This window comes from Eucyclogobius newberryi, unplaced genomic scaffold, assembly GCF_026437365.1.
Source record: "Eucyclogobius newberryi isolate DKJ021-1_F unplaced genomic scaffold, fEucNew1.0.hap1 SCAF_16, whole genome shotgun sequence".
NCBI lineage: Eukaryota > Metazoa > Chordata > Actinopteri > Gobiiformes > Gobiidae > Eucyclogobius > Eucyclogobius newberryi.
The window spans coordinates 31,247,775-31,275,594 of record NW_027315790.1 but is presented as its reverse complement, the minus strand read 5'-3'; the positions used below and the strand labels follow the sequence as shown (position 1 = coordinate 31,275,594).

Sequence of the window (27,820 nt, the reverse complement as noted above, 5' to 3'; positions counted from 1 at the left end):
TCAGCACCCCCAAATGTACCAAAAATGCATTGAGAGATGGGAAATGACCCAAAAAAAATCTGATCGTTGAATCATGAAATTTGGCGCAGAGGTAGATGGTGACAAGAGAAGTAAAAAATATTATTACGGCAACGCCGTCCACCCAACCAAATGTCGGCCATATTGCTTCAAAAATGGCTAAACATGACTTCGGAGTTTTTCCAAACGTCGTACTTTTACGAACTCCTCCCAGGGCGTTGGCCCTAAAAAGCTGAAATTTGGTGAAAATGCTACTGAGGAGTGGGACATCAAAAGTTATCCAAATTACATTGATACCTCTCACGGTCTCTGTGCGGCGAAGCCGCAAACTGTAGCTAGAATTTCAGAAATCTCCCATATTTAAAATTTCTGCCGTTTGCGCAGATAAAGTCCGAATTGCGTCAAATTAGAATCAGTTGTTAAACTCTTTGCCCTAAACCTACTTGAAGTGAAATAAATTCATTTGGCGCCACAGCGCCCCCTACAGATTTTATATGGAGGTTAAATGTTTAGTTTTGCGAAATTATATGAAATTTGACACACAACTCAATTTTACCATCCCCATCAAAAAAGTCAATGAGACCCATGTCATAATTGTTATGGCGTTGCCGTAACGATGACCGAAACCTTTCATGTTATTCCAATGGGGAAATCGCCAGAACATGTTTACACTTTAGACTTTCACAAACTCCTCCCAGGGCGTCAGCCCTATTAACCTGAAATTTGGTGAGACTCATCTTCAGGACCATCAAAAGTTATCCACATTTTCATTCAAAGAGTCACGGTGTCTGTGCGGCAAAGCCGCACATTTTGCCAAGAATTCAAAATAAAATAGCTTTTTGATGGTAAAACAAAGGGGAGAAGATGTGACAGCGTCACAGATTCAGCAGTAGGCGTAATAAAAGGACAATTGGGGCGCGTTAGCGCCCCCTCCTCTTGCGGCGTGGCGGCGGTGTGGCGAGGGCCGATCATTGCCGCTTGCGGCTATATTTAGGCCCGAGCCCCAGCAGGGCGGAGGGCCTATTGCTCCCGCAACGCTGCGGAAGGCAGCGTTGCAACTGTCTTACCAAACATGCGGGCGCAGCCCGCATGTTTGGTGCCCCGTCGCCCATGGCAAGTACAGTGAACTAGCCCATGCCGAAGGCATGGATCATGCATACTTACTCCTGCTATGACAGAAATAGTCAACAATTAGTGAATGGGCGTAGCCCATTCACTAATTGTTTACAACAGCAGCGCGAAGCGCTGCATTCCTTCAAAAACCCTCCTGGCATCGTCCCGTACGCGAGAATCCATGCCGCAGGCATGGGCCATGCTTGTATCTGCTCAAATCAATGGAAGTCTATGGGGAGTGGGCGGGGCATCCCGACGGAATAGGGAGTGACGAGCGCGTAAGCGCTCGTAATGATGATTCCACCCCATGGCGGCATGGGGAAGGCTTAGAGCTTTCAAACGATGTATAATTTGTTGTTATAGTGGAAACGGCTATATTGTTTTTGCTAAAAATATTATTATTTTTATTATTTTTCTTGTTCTTCTTCAGCGCTTTGATCTCTAATTTGACCCCCTGAACATGCTCAAAAACTCACCAAACTTTGCCCAAAATTCAGAATCGGCGAAAAAATTTATTTTTTCTGGGCCATTTTTTTTTTTCGTTAAAAAATGGCGCGACAGCGCCACCGACAAAAGTCAAAATACATTGCGCCTATGGGAGACGCCCCGAGGTCAACTTTGTCGTAAAGCTACGAAATTCGGGACACGCATTCCTCTCGTGAGGACAAAAAAAAAAAAATCATTGTGGCCACGCCCCCAGACTTACCCTATGGCCGCCATCTTCCTTTGAAAATGAAAACACGCTGTGTTAGCCATTTTGTTCACGTCAAACTTTGACGAACTCCTCCTAGGGCGTTTTGCCCACCGACTTCAAAATCGGCGTACGTCCTCTGGACAAGTGGGGCATCTAAAGTTATCCAATTTTTTGAGATACCTTTCACGGTCTGTGTGCGGCGCAGCCGCAAAGTTGGACAACTTATTTTGGAATATTGCAGATCTAAAAATTGCTCCCATTTGATCAAAACGAGTCCGATTAGGACCAAATTTGAATCAGTTGTTAAACTTTCTAGTTTGGACCAGTTTATGATGACAAAATTGAAATGGGCGCGATAGCGCCCCCTACAGAGTGACCTTTAAATTAACATTGAAGGTCAAAAATTAGTTTTACCAAAATGTTCTAAACTTTACCCAAAATTCTATTTTGGCGTCCCGATCAAAAAAGCCAATCAGACAAATGCCTTATTTTTTACGGCGTAGTCGTAGCGATGACAGAAACCTCCCATGTTATCCCTATGGGAAAACCGCAAAATCTCTCAAATATCCACATTTTTATGTTTCACACTTTAACGAACTCCTCCTAGTCCGTTTTGCCCACGAACCTCAAAATCGGTGTACGTCCTCTAGACAAGTGGGGCATCTAAAGTTATCCAAATTTTAAGGATAACTTTTACGGTCTCTGTGCGACGGAGCCGCAAACGTTTCCCAGAATTCTGACTATTTGGCTTTCAGAGTGGCCTATAAACAATAGAGTTTTTCCAAATGACATGATATTTTGAACAAAATTCTAATTTGCCATCCTGATCATAAAAGTATGAGAGCCAAAGTCATATTTTGTACGGCGTAACCGTAGCGTTGACAGAAACATCCCATGTTATCCTTATGGGAAAATCGCAGAATCGCTCAAATAACCACATTTTTACACTTCACACTTTAACAAACTCCTCCTAGGGCGATTGTCCGATCAAGTTCATATTTGGAGAATATCATCTACACAAGCGGGCCATCAAAACTTACCCATATTTTGATTCTAAGTGCTACGGTCTCTGTGTGGCGGACCCGCACATTTGACCGACATTTGTGTTTATTTCCACTGGATTGGCCATGTCCAATGTGTCGCCGTCTGTCAAGTTCTTTTTTAATTCAACACACAATAAGGGCGCCATCTTTATCAAGTCGAAAGCGCAGAGTGGGAAGGCCAGCGGCCCGTAAGGGCCGTTGGATGCCGCTTGCGGCTTTAATTTTTATTATTTTTCTTGTTCTTCTGCTTTTTGAGCTCTAATTTGACCCCCTGAACATGCTCAAAAACTCACCAAACTTTGCCCAAAATTCAGAATCGGCGAAAAATTTGATTTTTTCTGGGCCATTTTTTTTTAGTTAAAAAATGGCGCGACAGCGCCACCGACAAAAGTCAAAATACATTGCGCCTATGGGAGACGCCCCGAGGTCAACTTTGGCGTAAAGCTACGAAATTCGGGACACGCATTCCTCTCGTGAGGACAAAAAAAAATATTATTGTGGCCACGCCCCCAGACTTACCCTATGGCCGCCATCTTCCTTTGAAAATGAAAACACGCGGTGTTAGCCATTTTGTTCACGTCAAACTTTGACGAACTCCTCCTAGGGCGTTTTGCCCACCAACCTCAAAATCGGCGGACGTCCTCTGGACAAGTGGGGCATCTAAAGTTATCCAAATTTTAAGGATAACTTTTACGGTCTCTGTGCGACGGAGCCGCAAACTTTTCCCTGAATTCTGACTATTTGGCCTTCAGAGTGGCCTATAAACAATAGAGTTTTTCCAAATGACGTTATATTCGACGGTCCCTCTTCTGCCTGAAGAGTGGGTCCAGCTCGACTCAGACGGTCCCTCTTCTGCCTGAAGAGTGGGTCCAGCTCGACTCAGACGGTCCCTCATCTGCCTGAAGAGTGGGTCCAGCTCGACTCAGACGGTCCCTCTTCTGCCTGAAGAGTGGGTCCATGTTCCAGTCTCCTTGTGTCCGTCTGTCCGTCTGTGAGAGTCGGATCTCTCCTTCACTGGAACTCCTCCAGGTTTCTACGCTTTTTTCCCAAAGAGGTTTTTTTTGTAGTTTTTCCTGGCCGAGAAGGAGAGTCTAAGGACAGAGGACCCTGGGACATCGTCCCTCGCCACCACAGACATTGTCTGACTTCATCGCCACCACAGACATTGTCTGACTCCATCGCCACCACAGACATTGTTGATTCATTTCTCCCTGTGGCCCTCAGAGGCAACTGTTGTTGTGATTTTGGGCCTTACAAAAATAAATTGATTTGATTTGATTTGATTTGATATTTTGCACAAAATTCTAATTTGCAATCCTGATCATAAAAGTATGAGAGCCAAAGTCATATTTTGTACGGCGTAACCGTAACGATGACAGAAACATCCCATGATATCCTTATGGGAAATTCGCGAAATTGCTCAAATCACCACATTTTTACGCTTCACACTTTAACGAACTCCTCCTAGGGCGATTGTCTGATCAAACTCATATTTGGGGAAAATCATCTACACAAGCGTTAGCGCCCCCTCCTCTTGCGGCGTGGCGGCGGCGTGGCGAGGACCGATCATTGCCGCTTGCGGCTATATTTCTTTATTATTAGTAGTATTCTTTCCACCACTAGAAGGTCAGAGAAAGTGACCAAAGCTTTAAGTGAAAAACAAAATGATTCAAACACTTCTTCAGATGAACTATTGTGTGTATTCTTTAGGAAATACAAGAATCTGTGCATTATTCATGTTTTTTCCCATTTATTTACAGTAAAGTGCCCCCTACAGGTCAGACGACTCACTGAACAAAAATGCAGTTAAGATAAATATAGTTGGAATTGAGCTAAAAAAATATTTTTAAAAATGCCATCACAGAAAAGCACATTTTTTTAGGTTTATAATTTCACTTCCTGTTTGTAATTGATGATCACACAAGGAAATTACCCAGCAAACACTGGGCCAAAACTCATCTAATGTCACTTTTTTTTTTTTATTTGGATAAATAAAAATATTTGAAGAGCGACTTTATTTTGTTAAATTAATGTTTAGAGAGTCAAAAAAGTTGTTTCTTTGTCTAAATTCTGCATAAACTTTGTCTGGAACGAGTGTCCCTGGTGTGATGTCACTTCCTGTCATTTTCAACAGATTTTTCAACCTTTTCTCCAGATATACCCGCTCGATTGCTGTAAAAGTATAATTTATATGGATTTATTTTATAGATTTTATGTTGTTTTTTAATTCGTTTTTATTTGGTTTGTATGTATTTATTTTTATTTTATTTTTTAACATTTTACTTGTGCTTGTTTTGTACTTTTGGAGACTTTGTGTTGGTAAAATGTGCTATACAAATAAAGTTTGATTGGATTGGATGTATACAACAGGTTTAAATACACCAAATAAAGTCAAAATTTGAAAATCGTAAAAACATGTTAGATTACATACATTTATTATTATTTACTCAAGACATTATTTGAGTCAGTACTTTTTACTTCTCCTTGAGTCATGTGATTTTAAAGAAACAGCACGACTTGACTACTCGACCCTTTACACCAGGCATGTCCAAACTAGGGCCTGGGGGCCAAATGCGGCCCTCAAACCAATTTTTGTGGGCCTCCAGCTTCCTGCTATGTCGGCCCAAACAACAAAAAGTAGTACTTCTTACTGTGAAATTGGGAACATTCAGGCATATTGATGTTATAACAACCTAATATTAATGTTCTGGGTCTAATTAAAGGTTTGGAGGCTCAGCGCAATTAGGTCAATGCAACATTTCGATTGATTCACTTTGTCATTCAATAAATTCGACATTGTCAAGTTGTTTGTGGCCCTCTGCCCCATTTAAGTTTCAAAATGCGGCCCTTGGTGAAAAAAAGTTTGGACACCCCTGCATTACACTCAGTCCAGTTGAATAAATGAAACGTGTCTAACAGAAAAGTGTTTTTTTTGTGTTGTTTTTACCTCCGAGCGGCGTCCCGAAGCAGCAGCCCACCCCCACAGCACAGCCCACGGTCAGAATGTCGCCGTAACAGTACGGATTCTACTGACCCAGAGCAGAAGCAGCGAGTGTAAGGACATTATACACACATCACGTACAACATGAAGAGGCCCGTCACAATGAGGCCATGAAATCACTGATCTGGACTCATCAGACGCTAAAACACAAACATCTGAAACCATCACAGGGACTGTTAGGTCTGGGCACTTTTCCTCCCTATTGGTTATAATAATATTTTGTCTGTTCAGTTTTTGTCTAATGATCTGTTTAGTTTTTTTATATTAGATTGGCTCCCGGCCGCGGGTGCGCGCCCTGGAGCCTTTAAATGGAGACCGGATGGGCTCATGGCTCTCTCTCAGCTCGGCTCCGCCCATCCCGCTACGGTCCCGCTTCGTAGACGCACTCGGCTCGCCTGCTCCCAGCTGGCTCTCAGTAGCAATAGCACTAGCCTGTTTTGTTTGGCCTGGTGGGACCGGTAGTCCCATTTTCGCTTTTGTTTGGGGCTAGATAGGGGGTTTGGTGTGTCGTATTTTTGTGCTTTAGTTAGAGGTGTCGGCACCGGCTTCGACGGCCCTATACGGGGCTGGCCCGGTGTCGCTCCTATTTTATTTCTGTTCGGCTGGCCCACCAGGTCCACCTTTCTTTTTATAACTTTGGGGTGATTTTTAGGGCACGGGGGTTCGAAATTTGGCATTTATTATTGGTGAAAACCTAATAAACTTGTTTAAACTTGTCTTCGTCTCCGTGTCCGTTTAAATATGTTCGACCTCTCTTGACCTCTCTATGACCTCTCTTCGGGGTCATAACAGGGACGTACTTGAGTTGAAATAAAAAGGGGCGGATCACATAGGATTTTTCTACTTTCTGCTCCTTTTTAATCATTCTGTGTTACTTTATGTCACTGATAATGTTTTTTAAATGTTATGAACAAAAAATAAAAACTCTATATGTTAAAAAAGAATGAACAATTTACGATTTTTCTCAATAATCCACTTTATTCATAAATATTCTCGATATAGAAGCATTAAGTCACTATATTTCTGGTTAAAAATGTATTCAAAAAGTCTCAAAACAATGGAAAAAATGGGACAATTATTCAGAAATTAATATGCTTTAATTCCTCTTTTATTCATTATTATATTTTTTTCTTCTTCATCTTTATTAACTCTCTTATTTTCTACTTTTACACCTTATGTTCTACCTGGTCCAACTCATTCTTTGTGGGGGGTTAATTGTGTTTTATTGTGTTTTTTGGGCTTTTAAGTTTATTATTTTTTTCTGTTTTTGTTGTTGTTGTTGTAGTTGTATTTTGTTGATCTATGTTCTAATAAAAAATAAAAAAAATCTCAAAATATAACTGAAATAATAATAATAACTGAAATAATCGACGACTACTAAAATAATCATTAGTTACAGTATCATACACATGATAATTACTGCATTAATTGACCATTTAAACATTAATAGCGGAATAATCTTGAGAAAACGGACACTTGACCATCGTAGCTTGTGATGTTTTTAGTCTCATACACAAGCCGAGACCTTCCGTTGTCACGCCAACACAAAACGCTGTCATCAAATACGTTTCTCAAGGTGAAATTACCTGGTTAACTCCTGAGAAGAGCGACATGAAGCGGCTGAGGACGGCGGCGCAGATGCTGGCGATGTGCACGAACGGGCCCTGGGCCAGAGGGACAAATATTCATATATATATGTACATCATCTGTGATTAAACGTGTCGGGGCCGGCACCTCTTTCCCCACGGGCATACTGCTGCCCAGCGCCATCGTCAGGCCGATCACTTTAGCCACAAAAGCCTTCAGGGTCAGATACTCTTTCAGCACCACTCCTCTGAGGATGGTCTTCAGCTCAGGGATACCGGAACCTGAAGAGAAACGAAAACGACTGTGTTTATATATTTGTGTTCATTTATATTTAGTCGTGTTTGACTCGTTACACACCGATGGCTTGAGGAGAAACCAGGTGACAGAAGAGTGAGGCGAACAGGATGCAGAGAAGAGGGTAAGACACCCAGGCCACGTACTGCAGGATGATCTTCCCTTTCAGCTCTCCATAGATCCACTTATAGGCTGAGGAACAAAGAGAAGAAGAGCGGAAGATCAGGAGAGAAATTTTAACTTAGAAAATAATGTTGATCTTGATCCATTATCAGTTGTGGACACGTTTTTCTCCTTAAGACCAGTACTAGGATTTTTTGAGGGATCGGTGTAATGGGGCGGAGCAGTTAACAATTGTGCAAAATGCATTCAACTTCTGCACATTGTAAAAATATAAGTAAAAAGTCATTTATGTAATATACTTAGAGCAAAACACATGGAAATAGCAGTAGACTATGAAATATGATTAAAATACAACAAAATAGCCCAGGAACAACAAACAATGTTGTACTACAGGCTGGTGCCCCCGCATAATCTAATACAGGCTGGTGCCCCCTCATAGTCTAATACAGGCTGGTGCCCCCTCATAGTCTACTACAGGCTGGTGCCCCCTCATAGTCTAATACAGGCTGGTGCCCCCTCATAGTCTAATAGAGGCTGGTGCCCCCTCATATTCTAATACAGGCTGGTGCCCCCGCATAGTCTACTACAGGCTGGTGCCCCCTCATAGTCTAATACAGGCTGCTGCCACCGCATAGTCTAATACAGGCTGGTGCCCCCGCATAGTCTACTACAGGCTGGTGCCCCCTCATAGTCTAATACAGGCTGGTGCCCCCTCATAGTCTAATACAGGCTGGTGCCCCCTCATATTCTAATACAGGCTGGTGCCCCCTCATAGTCTACTACAGGCTGGTGCCCCCTCATAGTCTAATACAGGCTAGTGCCCCCTCATATTCTAATACAGGCTGGTGCCCCCTCATAGTCTAATACAGGCTGGTGCCCCCGTATAGTCTACTACAGGCTGGTGCCCCCTCATATTCTAATACAGGCTGGTGCCCCCTCATAGTCTAATACAGGCCGGTGCCCCCTCATATTCTAATACAGGCTGATGCCCGCTCATAGTCTAATACAGGCTGGTGCCCCCTCATAGTCTAATACAGGCTAGTGCCCCCTCATATTCTAATACAGGCTGGTGCCCCCTCATAGTCTAATACAGGCTGGTGCCCCCGTATAGTCTACTACAGGCTGGTGCCCCCTCATAGTCTAATACAGGCTGGTGCCCCCTCATATTCTAATACAGGCTGATGCCCGCTCATAGTCTAATACAGGCTGGTGCCCGCTCATAGTCTAATACAGGCTGGTGCCTCCGCATAGTCTACTACAGGCTGGTGCCCCCGCATAGTCTAATACAGGCTGATGCCCCCTCACAGTCTAATACAGACTGGTGCCCCTGCATATTCTAATACAAGCAGGGGTCCACGTATAGTCTAATACAGGCTGGTGCCCCCTCATAGTCTAATACAAGCAGGGGCCCCTGTATAGTCTAATACAGGCTGGTTCACCCATATAGTCTAATACAAGCTGGACAACAATGTATACTTTTGTTCCTTCTTCTATTATCAATAACAAATAAAAGCGAGTCGCAGCCGAAATGAACATTCTTTTAACTCCAGATAATAATCTGATTAGGCTCATTAGGTCTTCTGATATTGATCTTATGAACAGACTCTGCTGTCTCAGAAGTGTTTACGTTTATTTTACATGGGACAGTGCAGATTAATATATAAATATATAAATGTGCTCCTTCTCATCTGTGTCCCGTTAAACACTCATGACATGAATATAAGAAGAGTGAGATACAACACTTTAAATGAGTCAAATCCCTGACCTCTGTGTGAATAAAGAGCTTGCAGTTGTACCTTGCAGGCTCTTGGCGCTGGCGTAGTCCATGGACCAGCTCACCAGGGCCATCGTGATGCCCAGAAGCACCAGGAAGATCCAGTCCTCTCCGAGCCGCGTCACCAGGAAACGTTGCACCCGACAAAGGCAGTCTGACAAAATCAAACACTGCAATTCACAGACAGGAATAATATATGTGCGCTGTGCCCCGCCCAGTCGCAGCGATTACACCTTGTGTTACACTGCCACACTCAGCGGAAACATGTTTGGATTGCAGCTACAGTTTAAGCTATTATACAACTAGGGATGTAGTGATTTCAATTTTTAGTGTAACGATTATTGTGAGGAGAAACATTGCGATTTAACGATTATTTGCGATTATTAACATTTCGCCTAAAATAACAATTAAATCCTAAATTTTCTTTCCTTTTTGTTTTCTTCACACATTTACCGCTCCTCCATGTGTGACCTGCTTTATTAAATCAAACTTTATGAATGATTAATTTGACATAAACACCTAGATTAAAAAAAAAATTACATTTAGGTTTTTGACCAAAGGCTGAGCAGAAAGGAATTAATTTGCTTCTAAATCTATCACATTTCTTTTAATTTAACAAAAAAAGACCAAATTTAGTTAGAACATTTTCACTTTTCTCTAAATTGTATTAAACAAATTAAAATCTTCTAAATTTGCCTTGATTATAAGTTTTTGGTTCTTGCGATTATACTGTGAGCCAAATAATCACGATTATCGATCAACCGATTAATCTTGACATCCCTAATGGCACCATTGTTAATGAGGTCAAATAAAACATATTCATGAATAAATACAAACAGGTGAAATAAGAAAGAATAAACACACCTTATGGTTCAAGTAACTAACGATTACTGCAGTAGTCGACCAGTCAAACGATTATTTCTATAGTACAGTGAGATTTTTAAATACAGATTGAAAATATGAACAAATAAAGCGAATTATTGGTAAAATATCTGAATTTTTCTATACTTTTTTAACATTTTGATTTAATAATTCCATAGGGTATGTTATATATATATATTTATTTAAATAAAGTATATTCATGATTGTTTCAGAGTCTGTATAGTCCAGATATTAATCATAATACATCAATTTTTTTTTTTATTGTTGCAATTAGTTGACTGTAAAGCAAAATAAACCATGTTTATGTTCTTTTTAAAAAAATCAGATCTATTTGACCGCTTTCTTGCTTTACATAACACCGTCATTATTATTCTGATGCTATATTATAAGTAGACGTTAAAAGCGTGACCGTCGGTGCATCTTTTTCACCTCGACATTTGGAGACGGAGCGTTTCTTCTTCAGTGACGAGGGCGGTTCCGGTTCTGGCTCCTCCTCCACCGCCGCCCCCTCCATGTTGGACTGCCTCCGGCTCCGGTACCGGCTGTAGCGGCTCTGGAACCCATTCTGCCCGTGGCTGCGTCGGCCGAGTCCGTGCTTGCGCCCGAGTCCGCGGCCGCCGTGTTTCTTGATCTGCCTCTCGGTCAGCAGCCGTGTGGCCTCGCGTCGCCCCGAGCCGCCCTGGTGCTCCTGGTACTCCCCATAGAGCTACGTCACCATAGCACATGTTAGCCATATGGAATGTTAGCGATATGGAATGTTAGCAATATGAAATGTTAGCGATATGAAATGTTAGCAATATCAAATGTTAGCGATATCAAATGTTAGCGATATCAAATGTTAGCGATATTAAATGTTAGCGATATCAAATGTTAGCGATATCAAATGTTAGCCATTAGGGTTGTGTTCAAAATATCGATACGGCGATATATCGTCACGGACTCCGTATCGATACGCGTATCAATACTGAGTCGATATATTTTTTGTTTAAAAAACAAATTATATATATATATATATATATATATATATATATATATATATATATATATATATATATATATATATATATATATATATATATATATATATATATATATATATATTAGATTGTGGTGGCCTGTAGGCTTTAAGCGAGATTAATACTCGCTTAAAGAATAATACTTTCGATTTGCAGTTAGTGCTGCTCCTCTGGTCGAGGTGAGAAGCTGTGGTCCTGATCAGGATCTGTGCAGAAGCTGCTGCTGCAGCAGGTTCAGATCAGGCCAAACAAACATGCAGTACTTTACTAGAATGTGTTCCTTATATTTCTATTTGGATCAGTTGGTTGGATGTATGAAGTTATTAGAGCAGAATGGATTTATAAATAAGTGCTTGGTGGATAAACATGACATTTCATAAATTTGGTAAATTTTTAAGACCCTTATTTAAAAAATGTATTGGGATACGTATCGTATCGCAAGGGTCTTGGCAATACCCAGCCCTATTAGCCATATCAAATGTTAGCAATAACAAATGTTAGCCATATCAAATGTTAGCCATATCAAATGTTAGCCATATCAAATGTTAGCAATAACAAATGTTAGCCATATCAAATGTTAGCCATATCAGATGTTAGCCATATCAAATGTTAGCCATATCAAATGTTAGCCATATCAAATGTTAGCCATATCAGATGTTGGCCATATCAAATGTTAGCCATATCAGATGTTAGCTATATCAAATGTTGGCCATATCAAATGTTAGCCATATCAAATGTTAGCGATATCAAATGTTAGCCATATCAGATGTTAGCCATATCAAATGTTAGCCATATCAAATGTTAGCCATATCAGATGTTAGCCATATCAGATGTTAGCCATATCAAATGTTAGCCTTATCAAATGTTAGCCATATCAAATGTTAGCCATATCAAATGTTAGCCATATCAGATGTTAGCCATATCAGATGTTAGCCATATCAGATGTTAGCCATATCAGATGTTAGCCATATCAGATGTTAGCCATATTAAATGTTAGCCATATCAGATGTTAGCCATATCAGATGTTAGCCATATCAAATGTTAACGATATCAAATGTTAGGATGTTGAATCGCAGAGTGCCCTGAACCAGTTATTCTGAACATATGAGCAAAAATATGCACTTCTTACATGTTTCTCATGTACAGTTTGCATTAGAGCTGCAACAAATCATCTCACATAACATTGACACACTTCTAGAAGCCTTCAGTCGCCATGGCAACACTTTGTTTGTTTGATAATGTACTTGAAATTCATATTTGATAAGTGGACTCTAACCCTAACCCCTAACCTTAACCCCTAACCCCTACCCCTAACCTAACCCCTAACCCCTAACCCTAACTCCAACCATAACCCCTAACCTTAACCCCTAACCCAACCCCTAACCTTAACCCGCGACTCCAACCCCTAACCCTAACCCCTACCCCAACCCTCAACACTCAACCCCAACCCCTAACCTTAACCCCTAACCCCTACCCCTAACCTAACCCCTAACCCCTAACCTTAACCCTAACCCCAACCCTCAACCCTAACCCCAACCCCTAACCTTAACCCCTAACCTTAACTCCTAACCCCTACCCCAACCCCTAACCTTAACCCGCGACTCCAACCCCTAACCCCTACCCCAACCCTCAACCTTAACCCCAACCCCTAACCTTAACCCCTAACCCCTAACCTTAACCCTAACCCCAACCCTCAACCCCAACCCCTAACCTTAACCCCTAACCCCTACCCCTAACCTAACCCCTAACCCTAACTCCAACCTTAACCCCTAACCCCTAACCCAACCCCTAACCTTAACCCCCGACTCCAACCCCTAACCCTAACCCCTACCCCAACCCCCAACCCTCAACCCTAACCCCAACCCCAACCCCTAACCTTAACCCCTAACCCCTAACCTTAACCCTAACCCCTGACCCTAACTCCAACCTTAACCCCTAACCCCTAACCCAACCCCTAACCTTAACCCCCAACCCCAACCCCTAACCCTAACCCCAACCCTCAACCCTTAACCCCAACCCTCAACCCTAACCCCAACCCCTAAACTTAACCCCTAACCCCAACCTTAACCCCTAACCCCTAACCCTAACCCCAACCCCTAACCCCTAACCCCTAACCCCTAACTCCTAACCCTAACTCCATCCCTAACCCTAACCCCAAACCTTAACCCCTAACTCCAACCCCAACCCCTAACCCCTAACCCCTAACCCCTAACCCCTAACCCCTAACCCATAACCCTTAACCCTAATCCCTAACCCAGTGGACTCTAACCCTAACCCATACTTTTATTCATTGCTGACTAGTCGACCCAGAAAACAAAAGGGGAAAAACACACACATGTAGTAAATCATCTAAACAAGTGAGAACAAGCAAACTCCACATGGTCCAGGAAGTGACCTCATCGACACTAGAAGGGAACAGAGCGTAATCTCTTCACGTACATCACTCTGGTTCTTCGACAGTCCAGACCGCACTCACCGAGCGCGGTCTGGAACATGTATTTCTCTGAGCGCAGTCGTAGTACTCTGCTGCTGGAGCGAGAGCGTCTCTGTAAAAATAGGCCGCACCACGTGTCGACCCAAACAGCTCGAATGAAAGCGGAAACGTTTGGAAGGCGCTGCAGATTTATCACGCTGAGACTCGCTCCGCTCGGGCCGGCAGCTGCGGAAGACATTAATCCGGCCTCGGTCCAAGACGTAAAGTTACACGTAAGAACCGTAAAAGCTGCTGCAGAAGACTTAAAGTTACACGTAAGAACCGTAAAAACTGCTGCAGAAGACGTAAAGTTACACGTAAAAACCGTAAACGCTGCTGCAGAAGATGTAAAGTTACACGTAAGAAGCGTAAAAGCTGCTGCAGAAGACGTAAAGTTACACGTAAGATCTGTAAAAGCTGCTGCAGAAGACGTAAAGTTACACGTAAAAACCGTAAACGCTGCTGCAGAAGATGTAAAGTTACACGTAAGAAGCGTAAAAGCTGCTGCAGAAGACGTAAAGTTACACGTAAGATCTGTAAAAGCTGCTGCAGAAGACGTAAAGTGACACGTAAGAACCGCAAAAGTTGCTGCAGAAGACGTAAAGTTACACGTAAGAACCGTTAAAGCTGCTGCAGAAGACGTAAAGTTACACGTAATAAACCGTAAAAACTGCTGCAGAAGTCGTAAAGTTACACGTAAAAACCGTAAACGCTGCTGCAGAAGACGTAAAGTTACACGTAAGAAGCGTAAAAGCTGCTGCAGAAGACATAAAGTTACACGTAAGAACCGTAAAAACTGCTGCAGAAGACGTAAAGTTACACGTAAGAAGCGTAAAAGCTGCTGCAGAAGACGTAAAGTTACACGTAAGAACAGTAGAAGCTGCTGCAGAAGACGTAAAGTTACACGTAAGAACAGTAAAAGCTGCTGCAGAAGACGTAAAGTTACACGTAAGAACAGTAAAAGCTGCTGCAGAAGACGTAAAGTTACACGTAAGAACCGTAAAAACTGCTGCAGAAGACGTAAAGTTACACGTAAGAAGCGTAAAAGCTGCTGCAGAAGACGTAAAGTTACACGTAAGAACAGTAGAAGCTGCTGCAGAAGACGTAAAGTTACACGTAAGAACAGTAAAAGCTGCTGCAGAAGACGTAAAGTTACACGTAAGAACCGTAAACGCTGCTGCAGAAGACGTAAAGTTACACGTAAGAACCGTAAACGCTGCTGCAGAAGACGTAAAGTTACACGTAAGAAGCGTAAATGCTGCTGCAGAAGACGTAAAGTTACACGTAAAAAGCGTAAAAGCTGCTGCAGGCTCAACAAGATGAAGTACAAAAGAGGGTTCGACCACACAAGTAAAAATTATTCAAGTAAAATATATCCAAAGTCCAAAGTGTCCAAAAGTGCTGTGTTTTCCGGAGTATAAGTCGCACCAGCCATAAAATGCATAATAGAGAAGAAAAAAAACATATATAAGTCGCACTGGAGAATGAAATGCAGTTGCAAGTGTGAAAATAACAAATAATATCACATATAAGTCACTCCGGAGTGTAAGTAGAAGTATATAAGTATGAATATAAGTATAAGTCGCACCTCGGCCAAAGCTATGAAAAAAGGTGCGACTTATAGTCCGGAAAGTACGGTATTCATTAGCTCAACGCTCTTTGGTTCCATACAGAGACTACGGTGGTCCCTAAAGAGAATAAAGACCATCGAAATAATAATTCCACTATTTAACTACCGTATTTTCCGGACTATAAGTGGCTCTGGAGTATAAGTCGCACCCTTGCCAAAACTATAAAAAAAAGGTGCAACTTATAGTGTGGAAAATACGGTATATCTTTGCACAGAAACATCCTTATAAACTCTTTTTACAGTATATTTTCCACAACGGCTTTAAAGGGAATGTAAATAGAAAGAAATGTGCTTGTTTGTTTATTAAAAGGCGAAAGAAGTGTCCAAAGTGAACTAAGTGGTCGATTAAACTAATGTCCAGCAGGAGAAACTGACCTCTGTGGCTAAATAAAAGCTCTGGTTGCCTGTTTGGACATGCAAAAACTAATTTCATGCTAACTGAGTGAACAGAGGGTTTTCAAGAGGAGGGAAGGGTCTTTAGGTGTGTGATTATTATCATTTTTTTGCTAAATCAGAAACACCTTTCCCTACCTTGCTAAAGGAACGTTAAGTGCGTAGTGTGTGATCACTCGTAAACAAACGAGGTTCAGTTTGTTTGCCGTTTGCAATAAAAAACACCATATTGGAAAAATAATCAAACGTTTTCACGATGTTCTAATTTTGACTTTATTTGGTGTGTTTATACCTGTTGTATATGTATATGATAGTTTTACACCGATCGAGCAGGTATTTGTGGAGAAAACGCTGAAAAATCTGTTGAAAGTGACATCACACAAGTTTATGCAGAATTCACACAAACTTTTTTGACTCTTTAAACAATAATTCAATGAGATAAAGTTGCTCTCATATATTTGTATTCATAAAAAAAAAAAATACATTAGATGACTTTCTTCCCAGTGTGATGTCATGAATTACAAACAGGAAGTGACATTATAAACTGAAAAAATTAGCAGAATTCAACATTTTGAATTAAAAATGTTGACATTTTGAGGGAAATTCCAAATATATTGAGTGAAAATCCAAATATATTTATCTGCGTTTTAGTTCAGCGAGTCGTCTGACCTGTAGGGGGCGCGTTAAAAGCACGTGGCTCCCGGGTCACGCGCGCCGCCGGCTCCCGGGTCACGCGTGTCGAGTTCTGTGCATTATAGAACCCTAACGACGGCAGCCCATGTGCTCCTAAACTCTAGCCCGTGTCATTCCCTGCGCTTGAATCCGCTGTATGCCCCGTTACCTCCCGCCAAACTCGCACCTCCGTCTGTTTGTGCTGAAACACAACTCGGGGCTAAATTTAGACGCAGTGAGATCAAGTATTTCTTATTACACGATCCCACACCTCTCTCTTACACTACGGCTGCACTCAACTATTCCAGCCACTCACGGACGCTGCTGCGAAATACCACACAACTGCATTTAGTCTCAGGATTTGGACCAAAAAGCTACAAAGATCTTGCAAATTATATATATATTTTTTAGCTTTCGTCAAATTCAGTTCTCGACTTTTCCACATTACAGCATTCATGTTTAACAAATGTTTTGTTCTTGTACAATGTGTTACTTGATTGTAAAAGAGTTTGTATGTTTTTCCCTGTTATTTTGTAACAATATTTGCACATTGAGTTTTTGTCCTTGATATTTTTCGCTGTTGTTATGTTCACAAAAGGCTGCGTGAACACCAGGTGCCACAGGGGGGCGGTAGTGCACACCATGGCTACAATCAGACGTGTTTGTTCACATGCATCTGTCCCGGACCAATTTTTTTTTTTTTTTTTATTAATCTAAATATTAAAGACAGTTAAAAAGTCACTGATCAGGGAAAACAAAAAGAGCTAAAGTAAAGTTAAAACGACTTTAATCCAAGATAATAATAGTGTTTACAGGAAGAGTCTGGTTTATTGTACTTGTTTAAAAGGCACTTCGGACTTCACTTGATACATTTCTTATTTCAAGCCAAATTACGTGTTTTCCAATGGGCTACGATTTTTTCCCTGGACAAACATATTTCCTTATACAAGCTCTTTTAAGCTCTGATTTAACCAGTGGAATATTCAGGTCATTGTAAGCGAGGCTATATTATTACATTTTTGCTCCACGTCAAACGTAGACAAATATACGGTCTAACAATATTTTGGTAGCGCACATTAAACATGACCTTACAAAGCATCAACACGAGGGTTTTAAATTGCGCAGCGTGGGCCAGAAGAGCATATGTGGTCGGATCAGGTGTTCGGTTTCAGAAAACTGTCGGATTCTATAGGCCACGGTTATAACCAGGCCAAGCATACCAGGCCATCAACACCAACGCGTCTGCAGAGCTCACCATTGACCACGACGGGACCCCAGTAATAAGGCCTGACGAGGCAGGACGGAGGCAGGAGCAGGACAGAGGCAGGACAGTGGCAGGACGGAGGCAGGGCGGAGGCAGGACGGAGGCAGGAGCAGGACAGAGGCAGGAGAGAGGCAGGAGAGAGGCAGGATGGAGGCAGGACAGAGGCAGGACAGAGGCAGGATGGAGGCAGGACAGAGGCAGGACAGAGGCAGGACAGAGGCAGGACTGAGGCAGGAGAGAGGCAGGACAGAGGCAGGACTGAGGCAGGATGGAGGCAGGACAGAGGCAGGACAGAGGCAGGACAGAGGCAGGACTGAGGCAGGAGAGAGGCAGGACAGAGGCAGGACTGAGGCAGGACAGAGGCAGGAGCAGGACAGAGGAAAGACGGAGGCTGGACAGAGGCAGGACAGAGGCAGGACGGAGGCAGGACAGAGGCAGGACAGAGGCAGGACAGAGGCAGGACAGAGGCAGGACAGAGGCAGGAGCAGGACAGAGGAAAGACGGAGGCTGGACAGAGGTAGGACTGAAGCAGGACTGAGGCAGGAGAGAGACAGGAGAGAGGCAGGACAGAGGCAGGACAGAGGCAGGACAGAGGAAAGACAGAGGCAGGATAGAGGCAGGACTGAGGCAGGGTTGAGGCAGGACAGAGGCGGGACAGAGGCAGGACGGAGGCAGGACGGAGGCGGGACAGAGGCGGGACAGAGGCAGGACTGAGGCAGGACGGAGGCAAGACAGAGGCAGGACAGAGGCAGGACTGAGGCAGGACAGAGGCAGGACGGAGGCAAGACAGAGGCAGGACAGAGGCAGGACAGAGGCAGGACAGAAGAAGGACAGAGGCAGGACTGAGGCAGGACAGAGGCAGGAGCAGGACAGAGGAAAGACGGAGGCTGGACAGAGGCAGGACAGAAGAAGGACAGAGGCAGGACAGAGGCAGGACAGAGGCAGGACAGAGGCAGGACTGAGGCAGGAGAGAGGCAGGACAGAGGCAGGACTGAGGCAGGACAGAGGCAGGAGCAGGACAGAGGAAAGACGGAGGCTGGACAGAGGCAGGACAGAGGCAGGACGGAGGCAGGACAGAGGCAGGACAGAGGCAGGACAGAGGCAGGACAGAGGCAGGACAGAGGCAGGAGCAGGACAGAGGAAAGACGGAGGCTGGACAGAGGTAGGACTGAAGCAGGACTGAGGCAGGAGAGAAACAGGAGAGAGGCAGGACAGAGGCAGGACAGAGGCAGGACAGAGGAAAGACAGAGGCAGGATAGAGGCAGGACTGAGGCAGGGTTGAGGCAGGACAGAGGCGGGACAGAGGCAGGACGGAGGCAGGACGGAGGCGGGACAGAGGCGGGACAGAGGCAGGACTGAGGCAGGACGGAGGCAAGACAGAGGCAGGACAGAGGCAGGACTGAGGCAGGACAGAGGCAGGACGGAGGCAAGACAGAGGCAGGACAGAGGCAGGACAGAGGCAGGACAGAAGAAGGACAGAGGCAGGACTGAGGCAGGACAGAGGCAGGAGCAGGACAGAGGAAAGACGGAGGCTGGACAGAGGCAGGACAGAAGAAGGACAGAGGCAGGACTGAGGCAGGACAGAGGAAAGACGGAGGCTGGACAGAGGCAGGACAGAGGCAGGACGGAGGCAGGACAGAGGCAGGACAGAGGCAGGACAGAGGCAGGACAGAGGCAGGAGCAGGACAGAGGAAAGACGGAGGCTGGACAGAGGTAGGACTGAAGCAGGACTGAGGCAGGAGAGAGACAGGAGAGAGGCAGGACAGAGGCAGGACAGAGGCAGGACAGAGGAAAGATAGAGGCAGGATAGAGGCAGGACTGAGGCAGGGTTGAGGCAGGACAGAGGCGGGACAGAGGCAGGACGGAGGCAGGACGGAGGCGGGACAGAGGCGGGACAGAGGCAGGACTGAGGCAGGACGGAGGCAAGACAGAGGCAGGACAGAGGCAGGACTGAGGCAGGACAGAGGCAGGACGGAGGCAAGACAGAGGCAGGACAGAGGCAGGACAGAGGCAGGACAGAAGAAGGACAGAGGCAGGACTGAGGCAGGACAGAGGCAGGACTGAGGCAGGACAGAGGAAAGACGGAGGCTGGACAGAGGCAGGACAGAGGCAGGACGGAGGCAGGACAGAGGCAGGACAGAGGCAGGACAGAGGCAGGACAGAGGCAGGAGCAGGACAGAGGAAAGACGGAGGCTGGACAGAGGTAGGACTGAAGCAGGACTGAGGCAGGAGAGAGACAGGAGAGAGGCAGGACAGAGGCAGGACAGAGGCAGGACAGAGGAAAGACAGAGGCAGGATAGAGGCAGGACTGAGGCAGGGTTGAGGCAGGACAGAGGCGGGACAGAGGCAGGACGGAGGCAGGACGGAGGCGGGACAGAGGCGGGACAGAGGCAGGACTGAGGCAGGACGGAGGCAAGACAGAGGCAGGACAGAGGCAGGACTGAGGCAGGACAGAGGCAGGACGGAGGCAAGACAGAGGCAGGACAGAGGCAGGACAGAGGCAGGACAGAAGAAGGACAGAGGCAGGACTGAGGCAGGACAGAGGAAGGACGAAGGCAGGACAGAGGCAAGACAGAGGCAGGACAGAGGCAGGACAGAAGATGGACAGAGGCAGGACAGAAGATGGACAGAGGCAGGACAGAGGAAGGACAGAGGCAGGACAGAGGCAGGACAGAGGCAGGACAGAGGAAAGACTGAGGCAGGAGAGAGACAGGAGAGAGACAGGGGAGAGGCAGGACAGAGGCAGGACTAAGGCAGGACTGAGGTAGGACAGAGGCAGGACGGAGACAGGACAGAGGCAGGACAGAGGCAGGACAGAGGCAGGACAGAGGCAGGACGGTGTTCACAGATTCAGCGTCATCAATATTGTTTGGATTGGCTGATCATTGGCGATATCGTTGGGTGTCCACAGATCGGTCCGATACTGAAATGTATTTGATATTTGGCACGGGCCTTTTTACAGTCTCAGTGCATCAGATTTATTATATTTACTATACCTACAAAGACACAAATGAGTCGAACATTGTACCATCATATCAAGACCAAACGGACGCATGTCAGTAGAACATCCACCTGTATCGTTTAAACTTAAGTTCCCAGTAAAAGTAAAGACCGATTACGTGCCGGTACAACGTCTTCTGCAAACATCTGACACGACACACGGATGGGACACACGATACACGACACACGACACACCCGACCAACAATTTGTCACTTCCAACCCGACCCGACCGCCACCCAGAGAGAGAGAAGTTTCAGAAACCGGGCGAAGAAAGCGCCGGCGCCAACAGGTGGAGACGCGAGAGGTGTGTGCGCATTAAAGATGTGTGTGTGTGTGTGTGTGTCTGCAGGACCAGCGTGCACGGCGGGCGCGGGCCGAAGGAGGCGCAAACCAATCATGCACCTGTCACGACCCCGCCGTTTAACATCCTCTAATAGGTCTTTACCGCGTCGACGGTCCAAAACACGAGACTAAATTAGCATTGCATTTCACGGCTCCCCCCGACAACGCCAGCCGGTTTCCAGTGACAAAAAAGAAGAGTTGCAACAACAAAAGGCCCGAAACACACACACACACACACACACGCCGCAGAAGTAGAAGTAGCGGAATGAAGGGGACTAACCAGAGTTTGCTTGTACCTCAGAGCCTTCCTTTCCGATGCATCTGCAGCCATTGACACGCTGTCACTAACCCAAAAATAACCCGCCCTCCGCAGATCTCAGAGTCTCCCCCCCACGCACGGATCAGGCGCGCAAGTGAACCGTCCATCCGCACAAACAAACATGATCCGTCCGCAGCCGGCGGAAACGCACCGCGGCCACGGCCCCCGGGCCCCCGGGCGCAGCGGGTATTTAGGGGAGTGAGAAGGGTATATGTGTGGCTGCTCTGTTATTATGTTATTATCTTATACTGTTATTATGTTATACTGTTCTTATGTTATACTGTTATTCTGTTCTTATGTTATACAGTTATTATGTTATACTGTTATTATGTTATACTGTTATTATGTTCTTGTGTTATACAGTTCTTATGTTATACTATTATTATGTTCTTATGTTATACAGTTATTATGTTATACTGTTATTATGTTCTTGTGTTATACAGTTCTTATGTTATACTATTATTATGTTCTTATGTTATACAGTTATTATGTTATACTGTTATTATGTTCTTATGTTATACAGTTCTTATGTTATACTATTATTATGTTCTTATGTTATACAGTTATTATGTTATACTGTTATTATGTTATACTGTTATTATGTTCTTATGTTAAACAGTTCTTATGTTGTACTGTTCTTATGTTATACAGTTATTATGTTATACTGTTATTATGTTCTTATGTTATACAGTTATTATGTTATACTGTTATTATGTTATACTGTTATTATGTTCTTATGTTATACAGTTATTATGTTATACTGTTATTATGTTATACTGTTATTATGTTCTTATGTTATACTGTTATTATGTTATACTGTTATTATGTTATACTGTTATCATGTTCTTGTTATACAGTTATTATGTTATACTGTTATTATGTTCTTATGTTATACAGTTATTATGTTATACTGTTATTATGTTATACTGTTATCATGTTCTTGTTATACAGTTATTATGTTATACTGTTATTATGTTCTTATGTTATACAGTTATTATGTTATACTGTTATTATGTTATTATGTTATACTGTTATTATGTTATACTGTTATTATGTTATACTGTTATTATGTTCTTATGTTATACTGTTATTATGTTATACTGTTATTATGTTATACTGTTATTATGTTATACTGTTATTATGTTCTTATGTTATACAGTTATTATGTTATACTGTTATTATGTTCTTATGTTATACAGTTATTATGTTATACTGTTATTATGTTATTATGTTATACTGTTATTATGTTATACTGTTATTATGTTATACTGTTATTATGTTCTTATGTTATACTGTTATTATGTTATACTGTTATTATGTTATACTGTTATCATGTTCTTATGTTATACAGTTATTATGTTATACTGTTATTATGTTATACTGTTATTATGTTCTTATGTTATACTGTTATTATGTTATACTGTTATACTGTTATTATGTTATACTGTTATTATGTTATACTGTTATTATGTTATACTGTTATTATGTTCTTATGTTATACAGTTATTATGTTATACTGTTATTATGTTATACTGTTATTATGTTCTTATGTTATACTGTTATTATGTTATACTGTTATTATGTTATACTGTTATCATGTTCTTGTTATACAGTTATTATGTTATACTGTTATTATGTTCTTATGTTATACAGTTATTATGTTATACTGTTATTATGTTATACTGTTATCATGTTCTTGTTATACAGTTATTATGTTATACTGTTATTATGTTATACTGTTATCATGTTCTTGTTATACTGTTATTATGTTATACTGTTATTATGTTCTTATGTTATACAGTTATTATGTTATACTGTTATTATGTTATACTGTTATCATGTTCTTGTTATACAGTTATTATGTTATACAGTTATTATGTTATACTGTTATTATGTTATTATGTTATACTGTTATTATGTTATACTGTTATTATGTTATACTGTTATTATGTTCTTATGTTATACTGTTATTATGTTATACTGTTATTATGTTATACTGTTATTATGTTCTTATGTTATACAGTTATTATGTTATACTGTTATTATGTTCTTATGTTATACAGTTATTATGTTGTACTGTTATTATGTTATTATGTTATACTGTTATTATGTTATACTGTTATTATGTTATACTGTTATTATGTTCTTATGTTATACTGTTATTATGTTATACTGTTATTATGTTATACTGTTATCATGTTCTTATGTTATACAGTTATTATGTTATACTGTTATTATGTTCTTATGTTATACTGTTATTATGTTATACTGTTATTATGTTCTTATGTTATACTGTTATTATGTTATACTGTTATTATGTTATACTGTTATTATGTTCTTATGTTATACAGTTATTATGTTATACTGTTATCATGTTCTTATGTTATACAGTTATTATGTTATACTATTATTATGTTCTTATGTTATACAGTTATTATGTTATTATGTTCTTATAAGATAAGATAAGATAAGATATTCCTTTATTGTCCCACATGGGGAAATTTCATTGGTGCAACGCAGGTAGATACAGAGGTAGATACAGAAGAACAGATCACTTATAGGAAGTCTGAAAAACACTTTCAGTAGAAGATCTCCTATAAATAAATAAAAACTCCCATAGACAAATTAATAAATAAATAAATACTATTGCATGTGATCCCGACAGTAATTGCACATGAATATGTGTCACGACAGCACATAGATTGCACATGAATTTCACAGTAATTGCACATGAATTGCACATGAATTCCAACAGCAATTGCACATATGACAGAATTGCACATTAGTATTAGGTTAGGTCAGTATTGCGAGTGTTCAGGACTAACAGTTTTTGTTATAAAGTCTGACAGCAGCAGGAAGGAAAGACCTACGGAACCTTTCCTTCACACATCGAGGGTGGATCAGTCTCTCACTGAAGCTGCTCTCCAGAGCGGACAGAGTGTCCTGCAGGGGGCGACACTCATGGTCCAGCATAGATGTGAATCTAGCCAGGACCCTCCTGTCCCCCACCTCCTGCACAGAGTCCAGAGCACAGCCCAGGACGGAGCTGGACTTCTTGATGACTCTGTCCAGCTTCCTCCTCTCCCTCTCTGTGATGCTGCTGCTCCAGCAGGCCACACCGTACAGGAGCTGATGCCACCACAGAGTCGTAGAAGGTCTTCAGGAGCGGCCCTGTCACTCCAAAAGACCTGAGTCTCCTCAGGAGGTAGAGCCGACTCTGGCTCTTCCTGTACAGTGCGTCTGTGTTATGAGTCCAGTCCAGTTTGTGGTTCAGATGAACACCCAGGTACTTGTATGAGTCCACTCTCTCAATGTCCCGTCCCAGGATGTTCACTGGTGAGGGGGCAGTGGGGTGGCGTCTGCGGAAATCCACCACCATCTCCTTGGTCTTCCCCGCGTTGATGAGGAGGTGGTTCCGCTGACACCAGTCCACAAAGTCCTGCGCCAGTCCTCTGTAGTCCGCGTCATCGTCGTCCGTGATGAGGCCGATGATGGCAGAGTCGTCAGAGAACTTCTGCAGAACACAGCTGTCCGTGTCGTGTCTGAAGTCTGCAGTGTAAAGGGTGAAGAGAAAGGGCGCGAGGACAGTGCCCTGGGGCGCCCCCACACTGCAGGTCCGAGTGTCAGACACACAGTTCCGGGCTCTCACAAACTGGGGTCGGTCTGTGAGGTAGTCCAGGATCCACTCTGCCAGGTCGTACTCCACACCAGCCGTCTCCAGCTTGTCCCTCAGAAGCAGCGGCTGGATGGTGTTGAAGGCGCTGGAAAGATCGAAGAACAGAATCCTCACAGAGCTGCCAGGCTTTCCCAGGTGAGAGAGAGAGCGGTGCAGCAGGGAGATGATGGCGTCCTCCACTCCGATGCCAGACCGATATGCAAACTGCAACGGGTCCATGGCTGAGCTCACGGTGGAGCGGAGGTGGTCCAGGACTAGCCGCTCCAGTGTCTTCATCAGGTGGGACGTGAGAGCCACTGGCCTGAAGCTGTTGAGGTCTTTGGGGCGCGGTGTCTTAGGCACAGGTACCAGACAGGAGGTCTTCCAGACCTGTGGTACCACCCTCAGCTTCAGGCTCATGTTGAAGACATGCTCCATAACTCCACACAGTTCATCTGCGCAGGACTTAAGGAGCCTGGGGCTGATGCCATCAGGTCCTGCTGCCTTCCTCACTTTAATCCTCTTCAGCTCACTCCTCACCTGTGCTGCTGTGACAGTCAGTGGTTGGCAGGGGGACCGTGTGCTGGGGGGATGGGTGAGTCCAGGCGAAGTGGGGAGCTGATGGTCCGGGGCAGATAAGCGAAGAGGAACAGATGCAGGGCATTGTCCAGCTGTGGAAGAGGGAGCATGCAGCTGTGCAGGGGGAGGGGCGGGTGACCGATCAAACCTCAAGAAGTGAGCATTTAAATCATTCACCCACTGTAGATCCCCCTCTGTCTGGGCAGGGGGAATTTTGAAGCCCGAGATGGTTTTCAGGCTCCTCCACACTCCCTGAATGTTCTTTTGCTGCAGCTGCTCCTCCATCCTCCTCTTGTAGCCGGCCTCAGCCTGCCTGATCTTCCTCCTCAGCTCCTTCTGCACACTCCTCAGCTCCTCCTTGTTCCCTGACCTGAAGGCTCTCTTCTTCTCCTTCAGCAGAGCCTTCAGTTCACGGTTAATCCATGGCTTGTTGTTTGGAAAACACCGCACCGTCCGGGAGGGAACAATGTTCTCAAAACAGAAGTTGATGTAGTCCGTGATGCACTCTGTGATGGTGTTGATGTCCTCCCCATGTGGGTCATAAAGCTCAGTCCAGACAGTGGTGCTGAAGCAGTCCCTCAGAGCCTCCTCGCTCTCAGCAGACCACATCCTCACCTCACGGGACACCACAGGCTGCCTGCGCACGATGGGTTCATACACAGGCCTCAGATCTACAAGGTTATGTTATACAGTTCTTATGTTATTGTGTTCTTATGTTATACAGTTCTTATGTTATTATGTTCTTATGTTATACAGTTATTATGTTATTATGTTATACAGTTAGTATGTTATACTGTTATTATGTTACACTGTTCTTATGTTCTTATGTTATACAGTTATTATGTTATTATGTTATACAGTTAGTATGTTACACTGTTATTATGTTCTTATGTTATACAGTTCTTATGTTATTATGTTATGCTGTTCTCATGTTATTATGTTATACAGTTATTATGTTCTTAGGTTCTTATGTTATACAGTTAGTATGTTATGCTGTAATGTTACTGCCATGATTTAAAACACTTCTGTCAGTTGTATTAAAACAAACATAAATAAAAACTGAGACTAAATCAAAGCAAATGTCATGAATCATTTTGTTTTTCTGTAATTTTTTATTGTTTCTGTCAGATGGATAGATATGACCGGGTGTTACTTCATAATACATTTTTAATTCTTACAAAATGCAATAGTTTTATTGAAAAATAAATAAAATACTGGAATTTTACAAATAATTTCGTACATTGCAAATATTACAAACATGTCTCGGCCCAATAGTCAAATTCGTCGATTCCTTTTAGTTATTTATCAATCAATCAATAACATTTTATTTAAAGATCACAATTCGTACAATTTACAACGTTAAAAACATAAAAAAAACACAATACACAATTTACAATGTTAAAAACACATAAAAAAACACAATACAAAATTTACAATGTTAAAAACACAGCAAGTCACAATGAAAAAATACCAGATATGGTATTCTGTATTTCTGAACAACAAAACAAAGACAATAAAAAATATTTGTTATAGAGAGCAGATTAAATGGGTGAAAAACACATTATTATTTTTTATTATAATTGTTGTAATTATTGTTGTTAGTAGTAGTAGTAGTAGTAGTAGTAGTAGTAGTAGTAGTAGTAGTAGTAGTAGTAGTAGTAGCAGTAGTTGTGGTAGTAGTAGTAGTAGTAGTAGTAGTTGTGGTAGTAGTAGTAGTAGCAGTAGTACTAGTAATAATAGTAGTAGTAGTAGTAGTTGTTGAAATTTGTTGAAATTGGTAGCTGTGTCTCAGACCACATGACCCTGACCTGTGGAGTGCCCCAAGGGTCAGTCCTGGGTCCCCTTCTGTTCAACCTGTACATGCTGCCGTTAGGTCAGTTGATACGCAGTGAAAATGTGTCACAATGATGCGGACGACACTCTATGTTTCACTGTCGGCAGGTGAAT

The 27,820-nt window shown here is 43.0% G+C and overlaps 1 protein-coding gene across 4 annotated transcripts in view; it reads right to left on the bottom strand.

Annotated features, from left to right (window-relative positions):
• LOC140362192 (chloride channel protein 1-like) overlaps nucleotides 1-21,709 on the bottom strand; it is a 91,607-nt gene extending 69,898 nt beyond the window's left edge. For all 4 annotated transcript variants that reach the window (XM_072448264.1, XM_072448261.1, XM_072448262.1 and 1 more), the window contains exons 1-7: nucleotides 21,601-21,709; nucleotides 10,959-11,235; nucleotides 9,670-9,801; nucleotides 7,814-7,942; nucleotides 7,604-7,737; nucleotides 7,456-7,533; nucleotides 5,816-5,894 (exon numbers count right to left, since the gene is read on the bottom strand). In XM_072448264.1, the coding sequence (XP_072304365.1) occupies nucleotides 5,816-5,894; nucleotides 7,456-7,533; nucleotides 7,604-7,737; nucleotides 7,814-7,942; nucleotides 9,670-9,801; nucleotides 10,959-11,235; nucleotides 21,601-21,651 (880 nt within the window). In that variant the 5' untranslated portion in view covers nucleotides 21,652-21,709. The remainder of the gene's footprint in view (nucleotides 1-5,815; nucleotides 5,895-7,455; nucleotides 7,534-7,603; nucleotides 7,738-7,813; nucleotides 7,943-9,669; nucleotides 9,802-10,958; nucleotides 11,236-21,600) is intronic.
• Between the last annotated feature and the right edge of the window lie 6,111 nt (nucleotides 21,710-27,820).